The sequence below is a fragment of the Anguilla anguilla genome, chromosome 8 (genome assembly GCF_013347855.1).
Source record: "Anguilla anguilla isolate fAngAng1 chromosome 8, fAngAng1.pri, whole genome shotgun sequence".
In the NCBI taxonomy this organism is placed as follows: Eukaryota; Metazoa; Chordata; class Actinopteri; order Anguilliformes; family Anguillidae; genus Anguilla; species Anguilla anguilla.
In genome coordinates this window covers 36,061,817-36,079,545 of record NC_049208.1, presented here as the reverse complement: position 1 = coordinate 36,079,545, position 17,729 = coordinate 36,061,817, and the positions used below count along the sequence as shown (strand labels likewise).

At 44.7% G+C, this 17,729-nt stretch overlaps 2 protein-coding genes across 2 annotated transcripts; one reads left to right on the top strand and one right to left on the bottom strand.

Moving 5' to 3' along the window:
- Nucleotides 1–649: 649 nt before the first annotated feature.
- Nucleotides 650–4,723, top strand: LOC118234668 (hairy/enhancer-of-split related with YRPW motif protein 1-like). The gene is made up of 5 exons (XM_035431374.1): nt 650–866; nt 1,324–1,399; nt 1,579–1,662; nt 1,808–1,889; nt 2,592–4,723. Exons 1-5 carry the CDS (start codon nt 781–783, stop codon nt 3,248–3,250), a joined length of 987 nt encoding a protein of 328 aa, XP_035287265.1. The 5' UTR covers nt 650–780; the 3' UTR covers nt 3,251–4,723.
- Nucleotides 4,724–6,047: 1,324 nt separating this feature from the next.
- Nucleotides 6,048–14,215, bottom strand: stmn2b (stathmin 2b). The gene is made up of 5 exons (XM_035431375.1): nt 13,912–14,215; nt 9,523–9,618; nt 9,116–9,291; nt 8,069–8,260; nt 6,048–7,726 (listed from the first exon to the last, which is right to left on the bottom strand). Exons 1-5 carry the CDS (start codon nt 13,928–13,930, stop codon nt 7,667–7,669), a joined length of 543 nt encoding a protein of 180 aa, XP_035287266.1. The 5' UTR covers nt 13,931–14,215; the 3' UTR covers nt 6,048–7,666.
- Nucleotides 14,216–17,729: the final 3,514 nt, after the last annotated feature.

Genomic DNA, 17,729 nt, shown 5'->3' with positions numbered 1-17,729 from the left:
CGGGTGAATATCAAATATTTATACATTTGGTGGTCCCCAAAAGTGATAGAAACAAGAACAATCCTTGTCAAAGTATTTGTAAGCATGGCAAGAACTTTGGCAGTCCTGTGACGTGCACGGAGCGCGATGGAGAAAATGGGTTTCTTTTAATTGCATTATGTCTTTTGTACGGGCGCAGTTCATGAACGCCGTTTGCATGTTCCACGCACGGTGCCTCGCCGTGGGGTAAGATTATACTTTGTAGCTTCCTCTTGTACACTGCACTGGGTCGGATGAGTTAGTATTAGATTACAGGTTCACACGCTCACTCGCAGACCGCCCGTCGCCCTAACCAATTGCCCCATTCATTCCAATGCCGGAGACGGCCGTCGCCCCTGATTGGTTATCAGTGCTCGGCGATGGAACTTTCCCACGGCTAGCGCGTGCTGACAGCCGGCCAGGCACAACCGGGACAGACAGCTACAGTGCTCGCAAACACGGGGGCGGAGTGCGCTAGTCACGGAGTGCAACTCTATTGGACCATTGTCAACAATATTCAAAGGAGAAGGGCGTGCTTTATTCTGGATGCCAAAAACTGCACAGTCACTCAAAGTCTTGTTGGTTTTTCATTGGCTTGCCACTTCCCTTCCCCTCCCCCTCTGACTGACAGTGGTGCTGAAATGATACCGTGGGAAAGCTTGGGTCTTTAAACGGGTGAACCGGTGGAGCAGTTGACAGTAGTACACTGACAAGTCGCACGATAAAGGACTAGGAGAACCTTGCGCAAGACTTGCGATCAAAATGAAAAGAAATCACGATTTCAGCTCCTCGGACAGCGAGCTCGACGAAAACATTGAGGTAGAGAAAGAGAGTGCTGATGAAAATGGGTAAGTAGCTAGTTGCACACCAACTGCGTTACAACGGTTAAATTTGATATTAACTTTTCATCGTAATATTGGCATGGCAGATGACGTTAGATGGTTCGAAATCTAACATTGCGAACATTGTCTGGTCATTTTATTGGAATAGCTTGCAGATGTAGTTAACAGAAACTGGTAATGAAATCATGAAATCAATTTTCAGAGTGGGCACATGGGGTAAATTATATTCCTGTTTTGCTGCAGCTAAAAATACAGCAAGTTAATACTTAAGAGCTGGCCGCCATGCCGTTTAGCAATCCTCAAAACTCCAGACACGCGGAATTCCTACAATAACTAGCTAGTTTGCTAGCCACATTTTGTCATAATTAAGCCATCGCAATATTTTTTTTCAATCAGAGCTGAATTATTTCTCAATATTATTTCTCGACTCAGTACTGATATGCAACTAATTTATCCACATAAGGAACCTCTGTTCTCCCCACGGATCGATGTCTCCTTCTACATCGTCTCAAGTACAGGCGAGGAAACGGCGTCGAGGAGTGAGTACTTAATTTGCTTTTTAGCGAACTAACGTTAATAAGGCCTCAAATGATGTTGCTAACGTGTTTGCGTGCTGGCATGCTAAATTTGTTATATATTAATATATAGCTTGTAATTTGGTGCCATTTATGTTCTTTTTTATCACCTAAATTGACCGATTTCTCTCTTCAATAATTAGATCATTGAAAAACGTCGCCGTGACAGGATCAACAACAGCCTGTCTGAGCTCCGCAGACTCGTGCCTAGCGCGTTTGAGAAGCAGGTACGAACTGATGAAATCACCGCAAACGATATATACGTATAACTAGACTAAAAATATTATTAACACGCAGTGAAATGTATGTTTAATTTAAGCGACGTGTACGCTGACGTGGGCAGTTTTTCATTAATTTTCTTGTCCCTTCCAGGGCTCGGCAAAATTAGAAAAGGCGGAGATACTGCAGATGACTGTGGATCACTTGAAGATGCTCCATGCTGCTGGTGGAAAAGGTAACGACTGCAAATAAATTATCCGTTTATAGACGGTTCCCACTTTGAAGGGAATCATATTGAAAGTGTGGCTTAGCTGCTTGTTGCTAAGCTTGTGTGTGGTTAGGGGGAATGTGTGGTTGCCTTCGAACTTTAAACTATAGTTATTCGTATGTTTGTTTTGTATTTGTATTTTGTAGGGGTTTGAGCGATCGCCTTAGTATACATATAGATGTACAGAGCAATTCAGGTTATAATATGCTGTTAATAAGCAAAGTAGATATTATAAATCTTTACTTTCAATGTAGCTGTCATTTTTTTGGCATGAGGGATTTCAAAATGATTCAGATGTTTTGATGATGATTACGCCCAGGTGGGGTATTTGCATATTTGTTTCAGGGCATTTTATCTGCCGTAGACAAGTTTTATTGTATATAGATTAAACAATGTAAGAGCAAGCCTCCATCTCCAAAAGAAATTTAAAGTGGCAGCAACAAAATTAGTATGAAACTAGCTTGCGGTACAGGTGTACTGAGTGAAGTCCAGGAAATGAATGCTTACCCTGTTTAAGAGGCTGCTGTGTCCTATTGAGTGGCTGGTTCGGACACTCCCAGGACTTTATCGCCTGAAGGCAGAGTAGGTTTCCTTTTCTCCAGTCTGCTGGTTTCCTGATATTGTCCGAAAGCGTGCGACTGTCTGACCCCCCTGTGCCCTTGGCTGCAGGGTACTTCGATGCCCACGCGCTGGCCATGGACTACCGGGGCCTGGGCTTCCGGGAGTGCCTGGCGGAGACGGCGCGCTACCTGAGCATCATGGAAGGGCTGGACAGCGCCGACCCGCTGCGGATACGCCTGGTCTCCCACCTCAACAGCTACGCCTCCCAGCGGGAGGTACACTCGGGGCTCGGACACTTGGCCTGGGGCTCCGCCTTCGGGACCCCGCCCGCCCACCTGGCGCACCACCTTCTCCTGCAGCACCAGCAGCAGCAGCAGCAGCAGCAGCAGCAGCAAACGGCAGCTTCACGCAGCACCACCAGCAGCCCCCCTTCCTCCTCCTCCGCCTCCTCTTCCTCTTCCTCCTCCTCCCCCACCTCGTCCTCCTCCGAGCCCCACGCTCCCAGCAGGCTCAGCGGCACGGCGCACCCCGAGGCGGGGCACGGGCCCCTGAGGATGCCCCCGAACGGGGCGCTCCCCCCGGGCCTGCCGCTCGCCGCCTCCAAGCTCTCACCTCCCCTCCTCTCCTCCCTCTCCTCGCTGTCGGCGTTCCCTTTCTCCTTCAGCGCCTTCCCGCTGCTCTCCCCCAGCGCCCTCAGCCCCTCCGCCCCCTCCTCCTCCCTGGGGAAGCCCTACCGGCCCTGGGGTATGGAGATCGGGGCTTTCTGAACTCCCCTTCCCCTGGACTGAGCGCCCCAGCTGAGCTGGGCTCCTCCTGAAGACGGCCAAAACAACAGCCAGCCATTTCTCTTTTCCCCCCCTCTTTTCGCTGTGTTTTTTTTTTCTTTCTCCTTTTTTTTTTGGCAGTAGAGAGACATAGAATTACAGTTTTAGTAATTCTCTTTCTTCGAACAAAAGAGGAACGGACAAAACAGACTGATTTACAGCGTCATTGACTTTGTGTTTTTTTTTTATTTTGAGCGGTGCGGGGGAGTCGGTGCGTTGTGCCACCCCCCCCCCCACCCCCCCCCACCACCACCACCCTTCCACTGTTAGTGCCACTCCTATTTTAAACTAATCAAGGGTGGACTGTCCAGATGGTCAAGCTGTTGCCCATTTACTTCAGCGAAACTGTCCCCTTTGTCTCTGTTTAGCAGTGCACTGCACCGCTACCTTTCCCGACTACTGAGCGGAAGGCAAAAAACACTTTAGCATAATAAACTGTGGGCTGGAATCGCTGAAACCAGACCGTTTTAAAAAACGTTATATGCAAGTGACATTAACCTGAACCTTCATGTGTGAAATGTCACCGTTTAGAAAGAGTCCATACCGTCATCCTTGAGTTTGAAAGCTTAGTGTCTTAAGGGTCAGACTTGACTCCTGTCTTCAAACCTCCTGTCTTCAAATGGTTATCATGCTGCAGTCAATCAACTGAAAAACCCAGTCAGTTACCTTTTGTGTTCCTGTGGTATTAACTCACCGTACTAACCTTCAAAATACACTATCCCGAGTAACAGTATCATTTGAACCTGTTGTTACCTATAGAGTGTAGTTTTGTATCTCTCAAGTCAACTAGTTGATTTTTTATTTCTTTCAAAAAGGATCAAGTTTCATTTTTAGAATTTTGTATGCATGTCTGAGACTTGCAAAGCTGAATTTCATTTTATTGTATATATTTATGCGTATGAATAAGATGTAAAAAAAAAAAAAAAAAAAGGAACCTAAGGCTTTGACAAGTGCCTTGGAATACACACTTTGATCAATTCTCAGCCTCCTCGTTTTATTTTACTATTTTGGTTGAAATTCTCCATTTCTTAAGGGACATTTGCCAGAAAAGAACAGTTATTTCTTACATACTGAAGGATATGCAATATCCCTGTGAACTTGCTTGCTATTTTGAACCCCACCCACACCCACACTCCCCCTTTTCAATCACAAGGGTGCAAAGAACTCAAAAATATTTTTGTGTAACTTTCAAGAAAACTATTTTTAGTAACAAAAATCAGGTGTTTGCACTCATAAAGAAGAGAGGAGGGTACTGTATTTGTGAACAAAGCGTTGACAAATCATATTTCTCAGCTTTACTCTGGGAGGAATAGCAAGGATAGTAGTACTAGTACATTACAGTTGGAGTTTGTATGGTGCTGCGTTCCATCCTTGTGCAACGATCTATGACTTCTCAATAAAATAAGCTGTGTCAGATGTCGACTTCTCTCTTTTGTGTTACCAAGACTTGTCGGTTGATGCATCTGACTGACACTTAAGAGAACCCATTTCCCTGCCCTGGCTGCTGTGTGATATAATCCACTATGACTGATAAATCAGAGACCATCCCTCAGTCACAGTCAACACCAGCCTTTGCAATCTTGTATTTCTCTAAATGGAAAAGGAGAACAACAAAAAAGACATACCTTAGCTAGTTTGATTACAAAAGACATGCACGCGTTTAAGTAAATACAAATACCAGAATACGTTACTTTACCACGATGAAAGAAACACATACGCTACAATATACGTATGTTTAAATCTCCAATACATTTATAAGTAACAGCGATAAGCCACTGTGGATCTCTTCATGGCTAACTGAGACAGAGCTCCTCTGACTGTGGCAGAGGTGAAGCTGTAAAGCTCTGTGGCTTCTCTGTGTGTCCAGGAAGCGATTAACAACAAGGGGACATCCTGGACAATGGCTGCCCGGCCGGTCTGGACTGTGGGAAGCGGGAGCTGTGTGGGCGAAGGAGAGAAAGAGAGGGAAGTGTGCACACAGAGCGATGCTTTGTCCCCGAGCGATCGCGGCGCACACTCCTCCTGGTTTCCTGCTCTCCCACACACTCGTTCCCTTCATCTCCCCTTTTCACAGGCCCGACTCCCTCCTCCCTCCACTCCTCCACCTCGCGACCTTTTCTTTCTTCCCTCCAGCCTTGGTCAAATTCAAACTTGTTTGAACGTTACTCTTCAGTACCAAACGTCAAAGTTCGGATAGGCCACTATATTGACAACAGGAATCCGTGTTCAATCGTTTTAAGTGTTCCATGAGGTATATTGTGGTCATTTACCTCCACCTGCTGGAGGTAAATGTAATTGCATATTACAACTGAATTTTTGACTAGGTTCAAAGACAGGGATGAAGGAGTGGTTTTGGAAAAATGCCGTATGTGTTTTATATGTGCCATATAAAATTTATATAATGCATACTTTTTAAATGGGATTTGTCTGTATCATAAATAAAAATATTTTATGAAGACTAACTATGTTTCATGTATTTTTTTCAACTGTGGCTTACATTTTTAAAACAAATATGTGCATCTTGTCATCCACCCATTTTCCAAACATGGTATTCTCGGATGGATTTTGGTTGTGGTTTTTGTATACTACAATGTGTAGCGCTTGTGAACTGTGGTTATGTTTTCGTAAACCACTGCACAGTGATCAATAGAGCCATTCTTGTCAGATGATATGTGTCTGCATTAAATTACAGCAGGCAGCGGGAATCAACAGGCGCACAATAGAACACAAACACGCTGCGTCTCATTCACAGAACCCCAAACCTTTATTCACCACAGCTTGCTCACAAAGATATTATTTGGGGGAGGTAAACACAAACAGGAAGCGAAGGATGCAGGCAGAAAGAGAGAGAAGTACTGAAGTGTTTCCACGGGTGCGCCAGCCTGCACCCGTCCCCCGTCCCGGCTTTCCAGACAGAGAAGGGACGAGCCTGAGCCGTCCGGCTCCCCTGAATAGCGCGTACGCTCGGGGGCACGCACGTCCGTGCGCGCGCGGAAAATCGGAGGAGGAAGTCGCAACGACAAGGACCGGGCTCGTCACGTCTGCTCCCTGTCAATGCCCTTCCGGAGCCCTGTATCATTGTACAATCTGTGCGCGGCAGCGTGTACGTCTATCCTACGCTAAGGCATGCATTTTTATTCCTTCGACGCTTCCCGTTCCAACATCTTTTCAATTCCGTTTCGGCGTTTTTAAAATTCTACTTCAACACCGTAAAATGCTAAAATGCTACACAGAGGACTACATTTTGCCACATTTGTTTAAGTCTCGTACCACTATTGGTTTCCCCGTGCCACACCTTGGCAAAAAAAATGCACCAGAAAGTGATCCAAAGGACCACTGTGTGGTATCACCAATGACCAGGGACCACAGCTCAAGGGCAATACAACCGCCAATCAGCTTGGTGTAAGGAAGCAAAGAGTTTTCAGACACAGTCGAAACAGAGATAAAAGCACTCCCACCGTGAGCAATGGATCAAATATTTGGGCGTACTGTGTGAAAGGATGGGGAGGGGTGGGGGGCAGGGTGATACAGAGGGGTCAGAGAGGCATGCAGGTTAGACGCCATTGCGCAGCGAGAGGGGGCACGGAGCCACGACTGTCGATGGAACCAGGGGAAAGTCCAAAATCCGCAGAGCCCCCCCCTCCCTCCCCCCAGCCCAAAACGCAGGACTTGCCTATCTCTGTTCAGGAGACGTGCGGCCCAGGCCACATCACGAAGACTGCGAGCGTGCGCATGCGCGTGTGCGTGTGTGTGTGCGTGTGCGCGTGAGAGAAAGAGAGAAAAGCGAGTGATAGAGAGACAGAGAGGAAGAGAAAGTCGTAAATGCTAAATAGGCCACATGAAGTCTACCGCTACTGTAACTGGGGGGCTGAGTGACACTAAACGCTTGCATTCTTCACACCGACACAGAAAGAGACATCGTGGGGGAAACCGGACACCGCAAGCGTCAGCTACCTGGCAACTCACAACACCGAAGCCTGTCACGAGACAAAGCGCCGCAGGTCGTAAAGAAACGGAAAACATCCAGAAACAAACAAAATTATAAAATCGAACACCGTAACACTATTTTTTTCGTTGTCGTCTCATATAACAAAAAAAAGAAGTATTTACAAAAGCAATACCCATTTTCACTTTTTTTTTTTGTTTGTTTGATTTCGAGCAAATCATTCATTTCAGAGGAGTGAGATGTTTATTTTGTGTTTCGTTTCTACGAGGTTGTAAGTGAGAGGGCGGGGCGTGGCGGGGCGGGGCGGGGCGGGGCGGGGGGGGGGGGGGGTGGGCGGTCCTCCGGCTGTACGCTGTGCTGCAGTACGCTGGGGTCGGGGGTGGCGGGGCTGGTGGGGGGTTGGGGGGCGGAGCTCATGCTGTCACCTCTTCTCTCAACTCTTTGTTCCTGCGCACCAGCATGGCATGCTTCTCCTAAACAGGGCACAGAAACATCGCCACGGGTTACACTGCGCCCCTCTGCCGAAAACTATGGGCTTAACGTAAACCCTAAACGTAAATGTCCTCTTGACTCCACCCACCAAGCCCCACCCCTGGCCCCACATCGTCACAACAAAGACCGCCCCTTCCCCTCCACTTCATCTTCTTCTGCAAGGCATTCTAAGATGGACACATCTATCAGGTGAAACAATGAACTCCACAAAAAATGTCCCCTTCCGAATTAATTTAGGATTCAAAAAGAAACATCTCCTCCGTGGCTCTACCCCCTTGCACCCCCTCTCCTTCCCGCCCCCCTACCCTGCCCCGCCCCCTCACCTTCTCCTGCAGACGCTCCATGATGGAGGCCAGGTAGGCCTGGCGGTTTTCCTTGATCTGTTCCATCTTCATGATGAGCTTCTCCTCCGCCATCTTGCTGAAGTTGCTGTTCTCCTCCATGGCCTTGAACAGGACGTCCCGCTCGTGCTCCCTCTTCTCAGCCAGGGCCTTGAGCACCTGGGCTTCCTGAGACTGGAAGGCAGGGTCAGGACATCGTCTGCATTACTCACTCCTGCTCCAACTGACTCTACTACAGCCCCCAAGGTTTCACAACCTTGGGGAGTCGCACAGCTTAATTAACAAAATTTTAGGCTGCCTTTTAAACATCTGGCCAGGGACAGCAGATGAAAACTACCCTTTAAGGCTAACTCTGGCTCATTTACAGTTTGACTGTTAATTGGTGTGCATTGTCCCTGAAAAATAAACCAATAAAAAAAATTTTCAAAACCGGAAAGGCACTTAACCAGAAAGACAATGGCACACAATTCCGCTGAATACAAGGACAATAACAGCGGAAGCTTGTAATGCTTGCAGTGCCTTGCTTTGCATTTAGTATGAATTGCATGTATCCAGGTAAATATGATGCAATGACAGTTATCGAAATCATCCAGAAGATCTACCATTATGGTCTCCTGTAATAACTTATCATGTGAGTAGAAGTACAATTCTAGAGCAATTTCCCACATTTCTCATGGGCTCCTGCCAAACGCGGTGTGGAAATCTCTTGTTAAATGTGTTTTAGATGAGAGCTGTTTGTCTTCAGCCTGAAGGAGTGTGCCCTTCACTGAATCTGGATATTCTATGAGATTCCCTGGATGATATCCATTAAGCCAATGAACAGATTAAGTGCTACAGTGGTTTCCAAACCTATTCTCCATTGACCTCTGAAACAATCACGAAACCCTCAGTGAATCATTTTTCTTTTCAGCCACGGAACACCAAGGAGGTTCTCAGGGATGAACGGCGGTCTATGAACCACAGTTTGAAAACTGCTGGTGCAGAGAAAGGAACGCTGTGGTCATTGTGACATTTTGGTCGGCCACTCACTCTCCTCCGATCCTCGGCCGCCTCCAGCTTCTTCTGGATGTCCTCCAGGGAGACGTCCCTCTTCTTGGGGGGCGAGGTGATGCTGTGGGCAGCATCGGACATGGGGGACGGCGGCTTCAGGATCACCTCGAACGCCTGACCGGAGGCCCGCTTATCGATTGGCTTCACCTCCATGTCTGCAGGACAGTAGCGGAACCCCCGGCACACAATCACAAAAACAGCATTTGACGAGTTTAGAATAACTGGGCTACCTTACAGTAAAACCAAAAATCAGTCTTTAGCATAAGGATGTTGGGTCACACATTATTTGAAGTAGGTTTTTCCATTGATTTCACTCCTATGAACCTCTAGTCCCTAATAAAGCACGTCAACATTAGTGAAGCAGCATTCGCTGTCTGCTTTGCTACCTTCAAACTCGCACACCAGCTTGTTGCGCGCCTCCGGGTAGAAGCAGGAGCAGATGAGAGAGAGGACAGACAGCTCCTTCATCTTCTCTTTGTACGCTGTGGAAACCAAGCAACAGGAGCCAACTCTTAACCGCCATTCACGAGACACTTTCAAAGGGAAACTTAACAGATTGGAAATGATACGTACATTAAAAAAATTGTTATGAACAAAGCTATTTTCTCTGGAGTGAATTTGTTCACTGGCACGTTTCATGTCACGTTTATCACCCAACCTCGCCTTGATGTCGTCTCGCTTGAGAAACGTCCGCTGGCACGCCGTCTCTGCACTGGCACTGACAAGTGATGCTGCATTTGTGTGTTTGCAGACACGGCCACCCTGACTCTGACAGCCGCACCGCAGCGGGCGCGACCTTGAAACGTCTCGCTTTCGGGAGTAGACAACAAAACGAAAGGGTAACTGCCAAGTGATGCAATTATTTTCTGAAGAGCTCCCTGACTGATGGTAAGATACAGCTCAGAGGTTCTGAGGGATGCCCACAGTGGACAAGCTCAGCAGGTTAGCATGAACCTTATTCCTGTTCCACGCGTTCACTGTTCTGCAAACCCTCAGTGACCTTATACACGCCAGGGATGCTCATATCTGGCCCCCAAGGCCATCGATACCGCTGCTCCTCCTTACAACCACACGGTTAATTGATTGATTAATGTCACCGATTGGACAGAGACTTCGCTGATTAGATCTGGTGCCTGCGGGAACAGATCTAATCAGCTCCTCGTTCATTGGGAAGAATGAAAGCCAGCAGTACTGGAGGCACAGAGAGCCAGATCTGAGTACTTGTTTAATAATGTGCTTGTCACACCTCCCCAGAGGAGAATCTTGGAAGGAGAGGAAAAACCGTGTGGAGAACAGATTCCCACTAGAGCCCAGACAGGAGACCTCTGGTACGTAAATGTCAACGGCCAACAGTTGGAATCCTGGCAATTTTGCAATTATAAGCTGTTCGGTATTGAGGTTTGACTTATCATGTTCTCCTAAGAGATTACTTTTGTTCTCGCACAAAATTGAAATTGAAATTTATTCATAAAAGTGTATGTGGAATCTATAAAGGGACCTGTGTGTTTTGACAACTGTATTACAATGAACCAGAAGGGGAGACCTAATTCTAATCCTTTGAATGTTTGAAGAAATCCAGTCGGGTAATGTCAAGATAGATACAGATAATCTATATACTGACCAGATATGAAGCTCTGATATGGCTTCAATACTATACTTGCTTCATTTGGAGAATACAACTGGTAGAAGGTTCCAGTACTTTCCGTGTTGCTATGCAATCTATAGATGTTCTCTCTTCAACCACACCCCTTTATGAATATTCATTATGCGACTGCAACTCAGACTCAGAATGACATGGGCTTTCAATAATGTTAGGCATACGGAGCTGAATATCCAATCATAGTTCATCTGTGATTGTGTCATCAGAAAATACACCATCCACAAAAAAAGGTCCAAAAACAGAGGAATTAAGTCCTCTAGAATTTCAAACGCTGCTGAGCTCCAGCTGCTTTAAACTGGCCATTTTCTACAGTAAGAGAACAGGCTTCACGATTGGCAGAGCAGCAAAACTCCCTCCTCCAACTCGACACAATAAGGGGAAGAGGAGGCATCCTCTCATCACCAAGGTAACAGAGCTACATTCCAGGTCCCCCCGCAGCGATCCATCAGCGTGTGACGGCAGATCGTCAGTTAAGATTAGACAGCCGCTGCTGGGGCCGTGGTGTAGAGCGCCCTCTGGCTGCCACTCGTGACCAGGCGCCCTCGCTGTTCCGCTCAGAGCTGTCGGATGGGAAAACCATTTGTGTCTAACTGTCGGAAACCAAGAGGGTACATCTCCAGATCAAACATCACCTGTAAAATGTGACATGGCATAGTGCCATCTGCAGTGGGCCAGGACTGCTAAGCTCTCTAAAGCCCTGAGAACTTTTCAGGCTCTTTTGACCAAGGTATACTATATATTCAGAATTATTCACCTGTCTAGGAGAAACATCTAAACCCAAGGGATGGTTACAATATGAAAACCCTTTTCAGTACAACCCAGTACAGAGTAATACAGTGAAGGACAGTCAAACAGAACCTCCAGCTGTTCAATGTAGTCTGCATAGTACATAATAGTCCACAGTCATTTAAAAAGCATGCCCACATAGACTAACATTCCAGCACCGTCAAGTGCAATATCTGGATTTGGAATACAATGCACCAATAATGCAAGTAAAAGCAAGCATGCACCGGCAGACAAAAGGAGATACATTTTAACGCAGTCCACCACACTGCAACACATGATGCTCTCACCACACACCAAAAAGGTACTACGCACATGAACACATACTAGTTGGCAGGCAAATCAGAAGTGTGGAAATGCCCCTTCAAACCAGTAATCCTGGTCGCCAAGAGTCCGAAAACACTCGCAGTGCCAGTCACATTAAAGACACACTCAGCAGCCTCGGAGTGGTGGGTCCACCTCTAGGTGTCTCCGTTGAGATAAGTTCCGACCCAATGAGCTGTCAATTCCAAACGGTACCAGTAAAATGTTTCCAACTCAGTAGGCAGACTGCAGCCCTCAAAAACATTGTTCACTGTCTGCAAATGTAAACTATGAGACACAACGGGAAATCTTCCCTGAATATTAGAGCAGCCAAATGTAACTGTGTCTTTTAATGGTTAATCCGTGAAAAGAATCAACCACACAATTAGGGACATTTCCCTTATCTCTCTGCCTGGCAGACACTGAATAGACAATTTAAGAGTGTTGTCTGCCCCCTCAGTCGGTAGACAACTCACTCTAAAGGCACATCAGCGCCCTTGCACAGCAGCAGAAGCAAGAGGCCTCTATTCCATCAGTTCGGCTCCCTCTTCTGTTAAACAATATCAACCCAAAAAATAAAACGCAAACCTAAAATACCAGCCTAAAAAGACTGCTCTCTCCCTCTCTCTCTCTCTCTCTATATATATATATATATGTATGGAGAGAAGAGAGAGAGAGAGAGAGAGAGAGAGAGAGTAGCCTTCTCGGGTTTGCATTTAGTTCTTAGGAACATGTTTTTAGATCTGAGTGAAACGCTATCTATTTACTTTCCCAATATACACGTTGAATTTTATGGACATTTATCATTTCCCAGTTTAAAAAAACAAACAACATTATGTGAATAATACCTTGGATAATTATTAATGAAAATTTTGATGTAGCCGAGTGCCATCACCTGCAATCATATGTTGAACAAGGCCCAACCCAAATAGAATACATATTACATACATAGTGGCTTATATAAAAACACCCGGTCAAGTCTTGTTTCAACTGGTCAATTCAAGCATATTAAAATAAAGTGAGAATTAAACATGGAGACTCGTATGCATCGTTTCACATAGAATGCCGATTAGAACCGCTAATAGAAAGATAAACGGATAGGCTATGTGGTCGATAAAACAAATAATTATGGCAATACCAAAACCAGCCCACATTCCGATTCTCTATCATCCTAGTCTACTTACAACAATTTCGGTTCGCAAAAATATCAACGTTGCAAATATACTCCTTGGATTGCAGATCATATTTCTTGTTCACCTGACAGCTTCGCTATGACAAAAAAGTAAAGGAATATAATTTCCTAAATGTTCTGTTCTAAAGCCCAAAAGGTAGGCTATTTCATGTTCTTTAATTGTAGAGCCCGTGTAGAATTATATTTATGGGAAAAGGTTATTTTTAGCGATATACGAAACTATTCAATGCTTCTATTACACTGATTCTCACCCGTGAAACCTTCTTGAAATCATCAAGCGACCGGGTTCTTGGGTGCGGTTGTCTGCATTATGCTGCTGGGGCATGTGCCGGGCAATAGAAGCAGGTGCGGCAATATCGATATGATATTTCTGCCTGTTTTTTCATGGAAAATACGTGACGAATGAACGAACACGTTCATTCCTCAATCAACACATTCAAACAATATAAATGTGGCATAATGAGTAGACTATATAAGACCATTTGAACGCCAAATCCCGTGTGAATCTACTTTCACGTTGGGCGTTTTGTTGCTAGCTAGCTATTCATCTATCCCGTTCGGCCCCGTTGACACAAATAAGATGATTCACCACTGAAACATAAAACATTAGGCTATGTTTAAAACATATATTACATACTTTCATTTAAAAAACGTAATGTTTCCTCTGTTTTGTCATATGGATTGAATCTGACCGCTCCCATGAATCCGCTCGTAGCATCTTTTGTGCCTAAAGGATGCCGTCTGCATTCCTGTTGGATCTACCAGCATCCACGGACTTGGACAACAGATTCCCGGTTACCCATCCCAAAATTGACGCATAGAGATTGGGTTGCTTACCAATTGCGGTTTTAGCCATAGTTGTCGTTGGTGCAGTAACTCTGGAGTAGGCTACCGAAGCAAACGTCGCAGTTCAGGTCTGTGGCGAGTGAAAGGACTACTATAAGGCACTGAGTCAGCAGAACAGAGCTTGGTGGGAGCAAGGGATATTGAGCTAGTGATTTACGACCCTCTTCACGCAAGAGCAGATTGGCTACCGTCGTCCCCTGACGCGCATCTCAGGGAAAGAAACAAACGCACTCACAATATTTCCTGATTCTGCAACATAGAAATTACAATAAAAGTGGGAAAATGAGCGCATTCCTTTGCTTTTATGAGTCACTCTGATAAAATCACATGACGACTATTATCCGCATGGTAAAATATTGCGTAACCAGCCTACAACGAGTAAAAAGTTTTAATTTTGTTGGCATACGTGAAATATGTTCATTCATGACAGCATTTTCTGAATTAATGAATATTATTTTCTCTCATAGCTCGTAGCCCCCCCCCCCCCCCCCCCCCCCCCCGCAAGCGCACACGCATGGGTATATACAAATTATTATCGCCTTTTGGATATGGATATTTTAATATATCCGATTAGACTGTTCATTACTTGAAATGAATCAAATGAGTATGTCGTACTGCCTCTAACTAGTACTACTGAATATTAAGCTGAATAAAACAAAGAAATCGGAAGTATCTGTGTAATGTATACTTAGCAATTAAACACAAAACCATTAGATGAAAAGGTACTTGTACTTTCATGTATCTAAATGGTTATAATCATATAAGTGATTTCCCCCCTGACAAGTCTGCTTGCTATAACTTGTGGGCCTACATAGTTCACGCAATGACGCTTTCTTCCCCTGTTTGTCTTGGCTGAACAAAAGGCTGTGCAGGAAATAATATTGTAATACAAAAAACTGATATCGCCAGTGTTTAGACATTGTCATGGACATGAAAATATATTGACATGCAAACCCATATTCAGGTACATAAATACCTGAGGCAAATTCCGCTGCCTTTTTGCAGTTCTACCACTAGGCTGCAGTAGAGACCTAATACATTCTCGTTTGACTGTAACTATGCAGAGTCAAGAAATCTGAAAACTATAAAGTATAGAGGAAAGACGATATAACATATGGAACACAATGTTAAGTTTTTTTGCTAAAAATGTTTGTACTGACTGTCACTCAGACACTAGCTACAAATAAATGTCATGCAGGTCTGGGCCTCATTCATGCTGAACACGCCAGAATTAGACTTCAAAAATGACAGAACAGTACTAAGTCTACCTTTCCTAGACTTGTACCAGTGCTTTAGGTCCATCATCTGTTAACCTGAACACGAGGATGAGTCACACTAATACATCTGATTACTCTACATCATCCTAATGCATTAGTATTATTTTTACAGATGCATAAATGTATTTTACAGTGTGTCAAGTTTACAACCGCTTTGTTTAGCCTTTTTTTGTTCGGGAGTAAAGAACATAGCCACATTTGAACAAAATCATATTTTCAACGTACAAAAAATACCAAGTTACTCATACATACAAAGCACCTGTCTATATGTCATTGATTAAAACTTGCAACATCGAGGCATACCATTAAAAGTATTAATATCAAAATGAGGCCAAGTTACAACAAACCATATTAGCTATCTTAGCTCACATAATTTATTAAACAAGCTCTATTTCAAAGCAATGCAACTCATTATTTCTTTAATTTTTTTATGTAACTTGACCCTGTGTTTTTTCATCGTACCAGGGAATGTGGTCACTCATTGTATTTCTGTAGGAAACCCTGAAAAGTGCCAAACTCTCAGTGCTGTATTTATTCATTTTTTTAAAAAAAGGTAAAATAAAGTATGGGGCATGCCCTGCCATGCCATAACTTTGTGGATGGCTGCCTACCATCCCAATAAATTTTATCTTGAAGGGATTGCTTTATTGAATTTAAACATCAGAAAATAAAAGTCAGAAAACACTTCGCATGTTCAGACCCACTGTCAAATAATCTTTACTAATGTATGCATGGTCTTCACTCAGTTCACGTGGCTCTTTGCACTGGCATGCATTCAAGACAATTAAAATAATATTTACTTTCTGTTGATGAAAATGACCAAGGGGTAGTAAATGCTCACCACAAGTGTCTGAAGTGAAGTGCCAACATATGGGAACAAACAAAGCTGAAGTACGGCAGAGTCACTGATTAACCATAATGGATGCATTTAGTAGCACTTAAACGTAACTCATTCCCACCCTTACAAAAATAGAGGCATATTCCGTCTAATTACTTTACAGTCTGATTGGAGAAAGACACTGACAACTCCAGTTCTTGAGGTTCGCAGGCTGTGTTTGGTTTCATGTTTAACTCTTCCCTCAGTAGTTAAACTGAAATCATCCAATTTGGCCTTCTATGTACAAGTCAATTGTTGATTAAAGGGTAAATGGTCACCCACAGGGTCTGAGGCCTTGATTTCTCAACAAGTGATGTACAGTTTCATCTTCATTCCATCTGTTCTGTCCACTGCATAAGAAACTACACATATTACAGAGACATGTGAATCTACATGGTGAACAGTTCATGCACAAGCTTGATTTTCAAAAACTCTTTCAGACCCAAAAGTATTGTGCTTACTGATCTCAGATGAGTGTAATAACCAGGCATGGGAAAACAGGAAATTCCATGTACAGGAAGCTACCTTGTTCTGTAAAATAAGTTGTTTTAGCTATCAGCTGTAGCTATCAGCATTGATCATTGGGCATTGATTAGTTCTGTTAGGACCCAGCTTCTTTCCGCGAAATCAAAGTCAGGACGATGCAGGAACTCACCAAGGCAACAAAACACTTTACTGAAGAAAGTAAAAGTTTATTGTAATCACTGAAACACAGCACAAGTTTGCGGTACAGCAACCCTTCACACACTGGTCTTCTAGCCTGGTTTAAATACCCTCTGAGGCCTTGACTGGGTACACATGTCCATCCTATCTGCGAGGGCCTATCTCTTTGTTCCCTAATGACGTCTCCAAAGTTTTGTACACAAACAACCTATGCCATTAGTATTGGCTGATACCATATGGCGTCGCAATGTCCACTCAGAGAGGGCAGAGGTCTGTCCCCCCCCGCGCCTGACGTCTGAACAATACATTTACAACCCAGGCCCCAATGACCAGGCTTCACCCATTACACTTAATCAGAGATCAATACACACAGGCCTAACTACTTCCAGAGGAGGAAAAACCCTGAACCCATCAGTTCATGGGATCAGTTTTAACATTTCCAAGGTTTACTAATGATGCAATACAAGTTCTAAAGGTTGCAACGTTGTGCAGGGTGCTCACTGACTGGACCACCACATTTAACTCCAGTATCTGGCAGCTGTATGACTCACCCTGATACTCAGTTTCAGGTGGTTGCACTGGCAACTGCAAAGGAGATGTTGCTATGGCTACATTCATAATCCTGATGATGCGGCCCCATGGCCCCATGCTTCACCCAATAAACCTTTCCCAAAGAACTAAAGTTTGGTCATTTAACTGGAGGCATGGCATCTACAGGCAACCAACAGAGTGGCACAGCGGTTAGCACTGTTGCCTTGCAAAAAGGAGGTTCCGGGTTTGAGTCCAGGCCGGCCGGACCTTCTCCGCATGGAGTTTGCATGTTCTCCCTGTGTTTGTGTGGGTTTACTCTGGGTACTCTGATTTACTCCCACATTCCAAAGATATGTACGCTTCAGGGCTCACTTGCAAAATAGATGTCAATCTCAATGAGATTACCCTGGTCAAATAAAATTATACATACTTTTCCTCTAGAAAAATAAAGTGGATTGTCA

Bases quoted from the DNA above. Each gene is read 5' to 3' on its own strand.
- LOC118234668 (XM_035431374.1), top strand. From the start codon at position 781: ATGAAAAGAAATCACGATTTCAGCTCCTCGGACAGCGAGCTCGACGAA. The intron at 867-1,323 runs GTAAGTAGCTAG...TATCCACATAAG, and splicing joins GAGAGTGCTGATGAAAATGG to GAACCTCTGTTCTCCCCACG. The intron at 1,890-2,591 runs GTAACGACTGCA...CCTTGGCTGCAG, and splicing joins CCATGCTGCTGGTGGAAAAG to GGTACTTCGATGCCCACGCG.
- stmn2b (XM_035431375.1), bottom strand. The intron at 8,261-9,115 runs GTGAGTGGCCGA...CCTGCCTTCCAG, and splicing joins CGGCCGAGGATCGGAGGAGA to TCTCAGGAAGCCCAGGTGCT. The intron at 7,727-8,068 runs GTGAGGGGGCGG...TGCCCTGTTTAG, and splicing joins TGGAGCGTCTGCAGGAGAAG to GAGAAGCATGCCATGCTGGT.